Source organism: Serinus canaria, chromosome 1 (assembly GCF_022539315.1).
Source record: "Serinus canaria isolate serCan28SL12 chromosome 1, serCan2020, whole genome shotgun sequence".
Classification (NCBI taxonomy): domain Eukaryota; kingdom Metazoa; phylum Chordata; class Aves; order Passeriformes; family Fringillidae; genus Serinus; species Serinus canaria.
Genome location: NC_066313.1, coordinates 40949646 through 40960773, shown reverse-complemented (window position 1 = coordinate 40960773; position 11128 = coordinate 40949646). Strand labels below are relative to the sequence as shown.

At 40.9% G+C, this 11128-nt stretch overlaps 1 protein-coding gene across 2 annotated transcripts; it reads left to right on the top strand.

The window, feature by feature from the left end:
• Positions 1 to 2414: 2414 nt before the first annotated feature.
• On the top strand, positions 2415 to 10883 carry MSANTD4 (Myb/SANT DNA binding domain containing 4 with coiled-coils). Of its 2 annotated transcripts, XM_050975263.1 has the most exons (4): positions 2445 to 2563; positions 4247 to 4367; positions 6550 to 7178; positions 8954 to 10883. In XM_050975263.1, exons 3-4 carry the CDS (start codon positions 6708 to 6710, stop codon positions 9530 to 9532), a joined length of 1050 nt encoding a protein of 349 aa, XP_050831220.1. In that variant the 5' UTR covers positions 2445 to 2563; positions 4247 to 4367; positions 6550 to 6707; the 3' UTR covers positions 9533 to 10883. The 2 variants fall into 2 exon arrangements, with proteins under 2 accessions (XP_030090642.1, XP_050831220.1); XM_030234782.2 differs by lacking the exon at positions 4247 to 4367 and having other exon boundaries at positions 2415 to 2563.
• The last annotated feature ends 245 nt before the right edge of the window (positions 10884 to 11128 follow it).

The following is an 11128-nucleotide window of genomic DNA, read 5'->3' as shown; positions in this document are numbered from 1 at the left end:
TGCTGAGATGTTCATTCTTTTGTGAAATAAAGCACTGAGCAACTGAATCCTTCTTGGGTCTCTCTCTCTTTTTCTTTCTTTCTTTCTTTTTTTTTTTTTTTTCAGTGAGTTTTAAACTGCAGAGACTCTACAGTGTTTCTAATGCAGGTAATCTCATTTTGGGTTTTTTTTTTATTCAATTGGAGAACATTTTGAATGCCATAACCAAGAATGCAGTTAGCATGGATGAAAACTGCAGTGAGGGGGGTTATAATTATCCTTGGACCTTGTATTTGTGTTTCCTTTGCATACTGAATTACTGTTCCCATGCTAATTTTAATTGTCTGATGAAAAGTTCTTAAGTTTACCATTGTAAGGTACTAATTTAAATTGGTATAATTTTTTAAATTAGATTGATATACATGGTTTTTTAAGAGTTTAAGTATTGCAAATGATTGGGTGTTTATTGTTACTGAAATGGACCTTCCACACTAGTAGAAGGAGCTTTATCTAGGAGATAAAAGCTGGAGTCAAAAATTTTCATGCCAAAGCTTGCAGAAATGGCATCAATACAAAGCAATGGAGCCCAGTGTTGTCTTGTATCCTTACAAAACTTAAAATTCTATAACCCCGAGACTCCTCTTTAGATGGATTAGAGTTACTGCAATACAAATTAACTGTCCAGCACTCCAAGGCCTTTGCCCCAAAAGCCTTTCAGCCAGCAAAAGCCTTCCAGAGACACGTACAAAGCATTCCAGCAGCATTCACAATATTAAAAGCTTATATTGAACGAGGAAGGGATTCACAGACCAAATCTGAGAGCTTTAGTTGCATAACCCTGTGCACAATCAGAAGGAAACTGTATATGTATGTTCTACAGATCCAGGGAATTCACCAAGGACTTAAACAGTTTGCATATGAAGTAGACCATGTGCTAGGGATTTTCTTCCTGTCATCAAAAGCAAGGAAGAAAGCATCTGGATTTAATGATTAAAATACACATAAATTACACATAAAATCAAGTCAGTTCACATAAATGAAGGTGGTCCAAGGACTTTTGTTGGAGGAATCTGGTATATACCAGGATTTTTCACCAGTGATCAACAACCTCCAGAAACGTAGAGTAACAATTCTGGGAGGAAGTAGAGCTATTTAGGTTTATGTGCATAGCTAGTCTAGGATATCATATGATTCCTAGTTAAAATTATTTAGTGGATACTAATCATATTTAGTGGGTTTGTCCATCACAATAAAAGGATATTCAATGAGAATATTCAATTAGGACTAATTATTTTTGCAGACTAGTAGAGGATCAGACTGTTAATGACCCCCCCCTTTCCATCATTTGTCCACCTCCTTGCACCTGAATCTAGTTTGAACTAGCTTGCAAGACCTTTATGATGTGCTTGAATCTTATTTCTGAGCACCAGAAAATTACCAGTTAAAATACTAGTAATAATGTAAAGCCAAGTTCATGCATGGGTCTCAGTAAGAAATACCCCAGTATTATATTTGTCAGCAATGTGGCATGGTCTTGGTACACTACTCCTGACCATTTTCCTTTTCAAATGGGTTTTCAGTACACAGTGGGCAAGCATGGCAACAAAACTATCACCTACTACCATTTACCAGTTAGCAAACTGGTAAATGAATAGTCGGCTGAGACTGAAAAATACCATTTTAGGGAACTGTCATCACAGTTATGATTGCTTAAAGCTGTATTAATCAAGTAACTACCCATCCAGTGAAAACTTGGAAAGACTGAGCAAGTAACTGTTAACGAATATGTGAAATACTAAATGCACACATCAGGTTTGGCAGACTAGAGGTACAAACTTCGAAAAAGTAGGGTTACATTATCAAGGCACCAGGACCTAACACCGAAGGCAAGGACCAGACACATCTTGTGTGGCGAAAGGGACGAGGAGCCCCAAGCCCGAAAGCTCCAGGAAAGCGTTTTATGTGTATATTCACCCACATCAGTGGCGTGGTGCAGTGCTTCCCGAAAATTACTCTTATTGCTTTCATTACAGGATGTGATAGACGTCATTTCTCCATTTTAATAATAAACCGCGAAGTTCAGGACGAACAGCCGGATACCGTGCGCTCGCTCTGGGTAGCAGAATCATAACCCTGGCAGCCAGACCGGCGGGTTATGCACGGTTATCCCGCACGTTCGGGCGGGCACTGCTTTTCCCTCGTTCGCCGTCAGGCTGCGGCCCTGAGGCGCCGAGCCCCACCCCACTCCGCGCCCTCCGGCGAAGCGACAGCACCACACCCACCCCGCGGAGGGTCTCTCGCTGAGGGGGGCGGGCTACAGTCCGCAGCCAATCACCGGCACGCCTGGAGAAGACAAGCGGCGGCTGCAGCCAATGGCTGCCCGGCGGGTGCGCGTGGCGCGGCCCCGCCGGCGGAGGAGCGATGGGGATTCCGGCCCGCCTGGCGCGGCAGGGCGGGGCGGGGAAAGAAGCAGACATGGAGCACCAATAAGCGTGCGGAGAAGAGTGATAGGCAGGCAGCTCGCCCAATGGGAGGGCGGTGGCCGTTAAAGGTCCGGCGGCCCGGAGGGGAGCGCCGGGCGCAGGTGAGTCGCGCGCGCGGCCCCCGGGGACCGGGCGGGGCGGGCGGCGGGACCGGCCCGGGGATGGGGCGGCCGCTCCCCCCGCGGCGTGTGGGCAGCCCCCGCCGCCCCCGCGGGGGTGCAGCGGAGGAGCTCCGTCGCCCTCGGCCCCTGGGGGCGATGAGGCGATTGCCCGCCGTCTTATCTCCCCACGGCGAGGTTCCGTTCCTATTTCTCCTTCTCCCGGGAGAGTCGCAGGGCCCCGCCGGCCGGAGAGGCCCTGGCTCGCCGCAGGGCCCACGGGCCCGTCTGCTCCGTGGGCCTCGGGCTGTGCTGGCCGGGCAGCCGGCCGTGCCCCCGCCTCCCTTTGTTGACGCCTTGCTTTCCCTGCAGCGCTGCGGCTGGGACCGCGCTGAGCCCGGAGCCGCGGCTCCCAGCGCGCTTCCCGCGCCGGGATGGGGCCTTCTGTTCCCCTTCGTGGCCGTGGCTCGTCCAGGGGAATGGCAGCTTCGGCCTGATAAGTCTGTGCCTTCAATTGCCTGAACCCCAGCTGCTTCCCATCTTCGGCGCTTTCTTCCTGCTTCTTTGAATTATCCTTTTAGGTGCTGTTGGTTCCCTTCTGTGCCTGCTTTGCAGTTTGTGTAAACCGCAGGCTTCTTGCAGGGCTGATGTGTTGAGCACTCAGATCCTCCTGTAGTAAAAACCTTTGCACAAAAGCATAAAGTTGCTCCAAACCAACGAAGCCATCTCTTAGGAATCACGAAAAAGTTTTCTAGAAAGCCTTAGGCAGAAGATACTCAGGACCCTAATTTTGTTTCAGAAAACTAAGAGATAGTAGGTCCTTGTAATTAGAATTTTTTTTTTAATTCAAGCATGAGCCCTAAAAGTTTGTTTTAAAATAAAATCAAGACATCATCTTTTGTAAAGATTGTAAAAAGTAATGATTTTCGTAAAATTTAAGTTTGATGCTAGCAACAGTCTTCCACTCCTGGCGAATGCATGGATCTTTTTGTTTGCTCCATTGTTTCTTTGGTGCATTTGCTAATTTTTTCTTTTTGTTGTTGGTCCAACATGTGGTTGGACAAGAAGGTGTGAACAAAAGAGACAGAAAAGATAGAGGCAGAATGAGGATGCTTCTGTCTTTAACTATGTCAGACGTACTCAGTGTATGCATATTCTGTCTATGGAGTTTCCAGCTTAGTTTTACAGTAATTGTTTATTTTCAACCCCAACAGTTTGTATTTCTTTTGTGCAGTGATGAGAGCCTTCTTGATCACAGGTTGCTTTTGGCCTGACAGGCCCAAAATCGAAGCTCCATGTTGCCATCTTTTCTGGAATAACTTGAGGTCTTTATAATGTCATCAGAATTGGGTTTTTTCAGCCAGCACTTCATGTTTCTACCCAAACTGTCAAAGTATGCATTTTACATTGCAATTTCTCCCCAGCTTGTTGTGCACCTTCTCACTGGCAGAGCATGAGAAACTGAAAAGTCCTTGGTGTTTAAAGTAAGCACTGCTCAACCACAGCCAACACATTGGTGTGTTGCCAACATTACTGGTACACTAATCTAAAACACAGCCTTGTCCCAGCTACTAAGATGAGCATTAATGCTATCCCAGCTGCTGAGGTTTGGAATATTAGGGTATTTTTCCTGTAGCTATCTAGAAGGTGTACAAATCCTAGCTTATTTACATTCCCATCTCTTAGGTACTTTGAGTATGTAACAGCTCATTTTTCCTCATGAAAGAGTAATATCCTGGAGAACATCTGGCAAGGGCTCAGAACCAAATATCCCAAACATCAGCTTTTTTTAGATAATAATGATCAGGTAGGTACACAGAGCCATCTTTGACCGTTAATATACTGTTAAGACAATTCACTGACTCAATTTTTATTAATTAGAAAGGAATTATCCTTAACAAAGCAATGTGCTATCAAAAAGGAAAGAGTTAAAGAGGCAGGATGTCCTTACCAATTGGAAGTTGATAGTCATGAGTTTTAAAATATATAGGTTTTGCTGATGTTTTACTGGGAAAGTCAGGGGCTTGTATGAGATGTGCTCTAGCAAAAATTTTAAATAAAAGTCTAAAATAAAGCTTTACCTAGTAAAGGAATTGGATGCCAATAGTTTCCAAGTTAGTATTGTAGTTCTTAAAGGTCACATCCTTGGCTTATGGCATCAAATCCAAAACTTAGATTAGACACTTAGGGAAGCTGAGCTAGGGAGATCAGTCAGGTGATGCAGGGCACTGGTGCAAGTGGGCTGGCCCACCAGGTAGCCTGACATTTGCATGTTTTAACTCTCAGCCCTCTCCAGAGCTAAGGAAAAAGTTTAACTGTCAGCATTTTCCATGTTGATGTAGAATTGTATTTGGAAGATGATGAAGATTTGATTGGGAAACCCAGTTTATTTTTTGTTTATTTTTCTGTGTTTGTTGGCTATGAAAGAAAACATGGATGTGGAAGACTGCAAGTGAGCCACTTATTTATTGTCAGTAGTACATCAGAGATGAAGAACAACGTCTAAACTACTAGACCTTGTTCCCCAAGTGGTGGGTTGTAGTGCAGTGTGCTGTTGTGTATGCTTTAACCAAATTTAGGGAGAACAATAGGAGGAAAAATACTTAGTAATTTAAGAATCCTGTATAGCTGGGAGGGAGTTATTTAAGAATTAAGTCTGTTAGTTGGTAACAATTGAATCTGTAATCTGGGAGCCATTTCCCTTCAGGTGGACCAATGTCTCTACTGCATGAACAGTGAACAAACAGGAGCTTGAAGCTGCCTGTAGTGTATAGTGAATCCCTAGCCCACTTGACTTTTAAAGCTACCTGTAGTGGTAGGTAACATGGTACAAAAGACTGTTCAGAATAATCCTAAACTGAACCTATTGCAAAGCAGTCTGTGAGCAAGAGCCTTTTTTGATTCTTAGTCTTTGCTTCCAGGATTTGGTGGTTTGTTTTGTTTTTTTTTTTTTGTTTTTGTTTTTGGTTTTTTCTGGGTTTTTTTTGGTTTTTTTTTTTTTTTTGTTTTGTTTTTGGTTTTTTCTGGGTTTTTTTGGTTTTTTTTTTTTTGTTTTGGTTTTTTTTTTTTTTGGTAATTTGATCTGTTATTAATGCAGTAATAATATTCATTACTGTGTTAATAGTCCCCTGTTCCTCCCACTCACAGTCCCCTTCTCCGCAGAGTTGCACACAGTCTGTCAGGTGAGTTAGGGGGGTTCATGTTCTCCTCAGCATCAGGCACAGGACCAGCAGGTGCTGAGGGTAGAGCACCGGATGAACTGTAAAGCTGCCATGGTATCTGACAGGAGATGTTCAGCAGCCTGAGAATGACACAGGAGGGTTTTACCATGGACGTATAGTGCCTTAAATCTGTTTCTTGTTAAAATGTCTCTAATAAATGACATTTGTTTGAACTAGTAGTTATTTTGTGAGATTCAACAGGACTGTTCCAGTTCTTTTATTTATGATTCTGTTAAGTTAGAAAAACCTCAAAAATTTCACTTTTTCATATTGATTTACTTTTTTTTTTTTAAATGAAAATGGTTTCTTATTTAAAATGTGTCTCAGAAATTTCAGTTCCCTAAACATGTCATGTTTTTGAAGTAATGATATAACAATTGCAGCTTCTTTTGTAAATAGTTGAGTATTCAAACTAAAATGTGTATGTCAAATTTCAGTCTTAAGGAAATCCCGACTGACAAAACTCTTAAGAGCTGAAGGAAAATATCTGTAGTTTTGTAATGGAAATCCAAATCAATACCAAATCAACCTTTACAGTTTGTGACATGGACATATTAATATATTCATGGTTTTATAATTTGTAGGAGAGTAGAGGAAGTATCTATGACTACTTTGTATTTAAAGTTTCATCAAAATGGTTTTCCTTTACAAATAAACAGTTAGTTCAAAGTATGCAATCCTTAAATGATGACTTAGGAGTCAAGTTTTTAAATGAAAATATCTGGTGTATACCTTGGAGATTTATCTTGTTTGCTCTTTTTCTCTTAGGAAGCCTGACAAATAGAAAAATACAACAAAGTGAAGAGAAAATGTACTTCATGAGAACTGAGCTCTGCTTTCTTTTGCTTTTAAAGTTATTTGTATTAGTAGCTGATTAGTGTGAGATCATCTCTGTAGTCTGCTGTGGTGAAATTACTAGGTTAAGCATGGAAAAAATGAAACAGTTAAAAAGAAAAAGAAAAAGCAATTTTAGTGTTCAGGAAACTCAAACTCTCCTTAAGGAAATCAGAAAAAGGAGAGAAGTACTCTTTTCGAAGCAACTTAATACAACAATTAATGAGATGAAACGGAAAGCTTGGGAGGAAATAGCAGAGTGTGTCAATGCTGTAGGTGAAGGAGAGCAGAGAACAGGGACAGAAGTGAAAAGGCGATACCTTGACTGGAGAGCACTCATGAAGAGAAAACATCTGAATGCAAACATCAAAGTAGTAGGTGCTGGGTTTCACCTTCCTTCATCCAATTTAGATGACTCTCTCAATGAAGATATGGACGAGAAAATGGGATTTGCAATTGAATCTAGTTTTGAGTGGCAAAATATCACTGACTTCAGAGAAGCCGGGGGATCTTTAACAGAAATCAAAGTAGAAGAGGAAGAGGAAGACCCGCAGAATTTTGAAGTGAGTGACTGATATACGTGAGCTATATACAATATGGCATTTGCTTCATTTCAGCATAAGGCTTTTTACTGTGTTTCTTCATAGCATCTGTTTCTGTTTTTTTCTGAATGTGTGAATTAAACTGTAGAAATAAATATAATCCAGAGACATGGTGTTCAAATCTAGCAACTTGGAATTGTCTATAAGGTCTTGGATGTTGATTACTGACTTGAAATCCCCAAACTTTGAGTATGTCTTTGCACTTGTATTTTCCATTTGTGTGTGCCACAGATAAGAATTAGTTGAGTCAATGCAAGGAAAATATGCTGTTGAAGGAAACTGGTCATATTAATATTCAGAGTGCCTTGATGGATGAACAGAGAAGTGCTCACCTTTAACAAATGAAAGTAAATTTTACTTGCAGGTAGAGAAAGAAATAGAATACAGAAGGAAATATGGTGCAGAAAGAAATAGGATACTGCTTGCATTTCTTGAAATGAACCTACAGGAGATGAAAACATTACTTGAATTAGTCAGTCAGCCTTTCCTCTCTTTCAGAATTTTCTTGTGAATTTGCCAAGCAGTAGTGGATTCTATAGACAAGTTGATACTCCTAGTAGTACTGTGACTGTCCTGGGATAGCCAACCAGCTGGAGTGCAGTCAAATGTTGGGATAGTTTTGCTGTTCTTCTTTAAATACATAGTTGTCTTTTCCAAAAGGGGTACTCAAACAATTTTGTTTGGGATATTTTATTGCTTTGGGTTTTCTGGGGGGGGGAATTTTTTGTTGAGTTTTTTTTTTTTTTTTTTTTTTTTTTGAGTGGGAGGCAAATCCTGTCTTAACTCCATTGATATGTATGCTGGGAGAAAACCAGTGTAAGCTGGTTTTTATGGTAGTGAGAACTGCTGTCAGACACTGCTGAAGAGCAGTGTGTGTCTTCTCTAATGCTAGAGGACTGGCAGTGGCTCTCCTAGTCCTAACGTTTTTCTAAATGCTTGTCTTCCTCAGTTTGCCTTTCTCTTACAGCATGCATATTGGGAGAGAATTTATCTCTTTTGTACTATGAATTTGTAAGTACAAATTCATAGTACAAAAGAGATTTGTGTAGTATCACATTTTGTGATACTACACAAAATGTTGCAGACTGCTGAGAGCAGTGGTCCTAACCACCTCATCATGTGTCACAAATAGCTTTATAGCAAATGTGATAATACAAAATGGTTAAACAAGTCCTGCTTATTGACCCACTTAATAGAGTTGGAAGAGTTTGGAGCATGTGAAAAATGTCAGTGTTAAATGTTTTTTTAGGAATGGATGAGCCCAAGTTATTGAAGGTTAGGCTAGCTTACATAACACGTAGCCTATGGATCCATCTGCTCTGATAAATAATTAGTCACAACAAATGCCTGGTGGCTTACATAAATGTCACTCAGATCTATGAAAGGTAAGAACAACATATGGTCTTCTAGATCCAGTTTTTTATCAGTTTTTCTGAATTATCTGTAATAACTACTGTGGTGTATTTTCTGGATGTTTTTCTATGTTCACTGACAAGCTTTTTCCATTTTTCATTAGCAGATATTAACTTGCAGATACAGCCTGTTTTCCTGTAATGATAAAAAAATCTTCTGACGTAGCATGGTTATTTCACAAAATATAAGTTAAACACTTCTGAATTGCTTTAAAGATGATGAAAAAAATGCAGTATGTTCTTTTCAGTAAAGTTGTAAGTAACAAATTTGTTCTGGCACAAAGACTGGAATGTAATTCTTGTCCATTGCATTCCTCTCTGCAGTTTCCTATTGAGGAAGAAGAAGAAGAAATATTGTCATCAGTTCTGCCAGATTCGAGAAAGGAAAATGACCTACCAGACTTCCCCCACATTGAAGAGTTTGGAAATCTGAGCTCTGCTCAAGCTAGGCTAGCCTATGAAGATTCTCACTTGCTTATTAATCTGGAGAAGCAAAAGGTGGAGCTGGAGAAGCAGCGACTGGACATCGAAGCTGAAAGGTTGCAAGTGGAGAAGGAGCGCCTGCAGATTGAGAAGGAGCGGTTGCGCCACATTGACTTGGAGCGTGAGCGCCTGCAGATTGAGAAGGAGCGACTTCAGATAGAGTGGGAGAAACTCAGGCTAGAGACTCTGCATGCTGAAAAACCTGCCCTGGAAAATGACCTCACCCAGACTGAAAAACCCATCATGCAGCCTCTGGATCTAGAAACTGAAAAGTTAAAACTTGAAAAAGAACGTTTGCAGTTAGAGAAAGAGAGGCTGCACTTCCTAAAGTTTGAGTCAGAAAAGCTGCAGATTGAGAAGGAGCGCTTGCAAGTGGAGAAGGAGCGCCTTCGAATTCAGAGAGAGGGTCACTTGCAGTGAACATCTCAGCTAACGTGTCAACATTAGTGTTTTGATGTTTCTAAATTAGAAGTAGTTCTTTTCTTGATACTGAAACTGTCCTAAAGGCTTAACATTCTTCTGTTCAGAGTTGAATGTTGATGTTAAATTGAAAAAAAAAATGGTGCTCAATATGTCAGTGTGCCTACATAAATGATCTTACATGTGAAATTGCTTTCCAGTGTATCAGAACTTAAGTGTTATGTTCTCTTGTCTTCAGTATTTTGCTGTATTAGTTCGGTGTCTTCCTCTCATAGAGGCCTTGAGAAGAATCCAGGCTGAACCTTGTACTTTTGTCATTACTAACAGGAAAGAAGGATCAGAATAAATCAGCATTTGCTGTGAGGACATGGTGCTGACAATAGCCTATATGGTAAAGAAGTATGATTTCGGCAGAACACAGGAATACAGAGTCATTATGAGAGCAATTCATTAAATTTTATTTCCCCCCCTCCTTTTTTTTTCTCCACATCCATAATTGGGAAAAATAGTTGAAGAGTTATCTAGAAGTTAAAGTGCAAGTTAAATTCGTTGCAGTTGTGTTTACTGTTGTTCCATGGCTTGAACTGAATGGGAGTGGAGAAAATAGGTTTGAGTTTTTATGGTGGGGTTTTTTTGGGTGACGTATTCATATTAGGCAAAGTTACACATCAGTCATACATACTATGAGCTGGCCTGTTGGTTTCACCTCACCATTAATAATGCTGTATGGGGTAAAGCACCTGTGTTAGCATAGCACAGGGATTTACTGATTGACCAGGCATGCTGTCTACTGAGTCTGTGATGACCCCCTGAAGGAAATTGCTAGACCTTGTTTGTTCTTGGAAGGCAGTAGCTGGTGATAGGAATCTCAGAAATGGAGACTGAGTACAGCCTAAGAACCTCTGAGCTTGAACACTTCTACTCATTGCTGGTTCTGCCTGGCCAGTGCCAAGGTCTGGCTATGTGGCTCTCTGTGTAATATCTTTTAATTAGACAAACAGAAATGGTCAGTGCTGAAGGCTGTTAGTATTTTTCATAGGCAATGTAGTTATATAACAAAACCAAAAAGCCAAGGAAGGAAGCTTTCTGTTATTTCATATATGTTTAAATCCCAGCTGAGCCAGACTTCACCTTTCTCATCTTTCTGCAAGTAACTGTCTTGTTAACTGCATTGGAAATGTAGAACTGTGGGAATACTAAGTCTAAACATATGTTGAGTGACTTAGGTGAATTTGTGTGCAAGTAAATAATATTTATACCACTACAGGTTTACTTTTATTCTGCAAAGATTATTTTTTCATTACTGAAACAAGTGTGATTCTACAGTGGAAATAAATTTGACTACTACACTCCAAAATGGCTTTTGATGCTTTCTTCACAGAGAAACTAGGCTACATCTGAAGAGAAACCTGGATACCCAACACTGCAGCACCCCAGAGTTGCTGCTGCCTGTATTCCCTCTGTAGTGAGTCAGAAAGATGAGACTCCTCACAGCTGGACTTAAATCACCTAGGACTTACTTGAGAAAGGAAAAAGGAAGGAGATACCAACAACTTAGATAAAAATGCCCTGGGGAAAGTTTCCCTGAGTTTTTTC

Coding starts and splice junctions, on each gene's coding strand:
- MSANTD4 (XM_030234782.2), top strand. CDS start 6,708: ATGGAAAAAATGAAACAGTTAAAAAGAAAAAGAAAAAGCAATTTTAGT. Junction 7,179..8,953: donor AAGACCCGCAGAATTTTGAA/GTGAGTGACTGA, acceptor TCCTCTCTGCAG/TTTCCTATTGAGGAAGAAGA.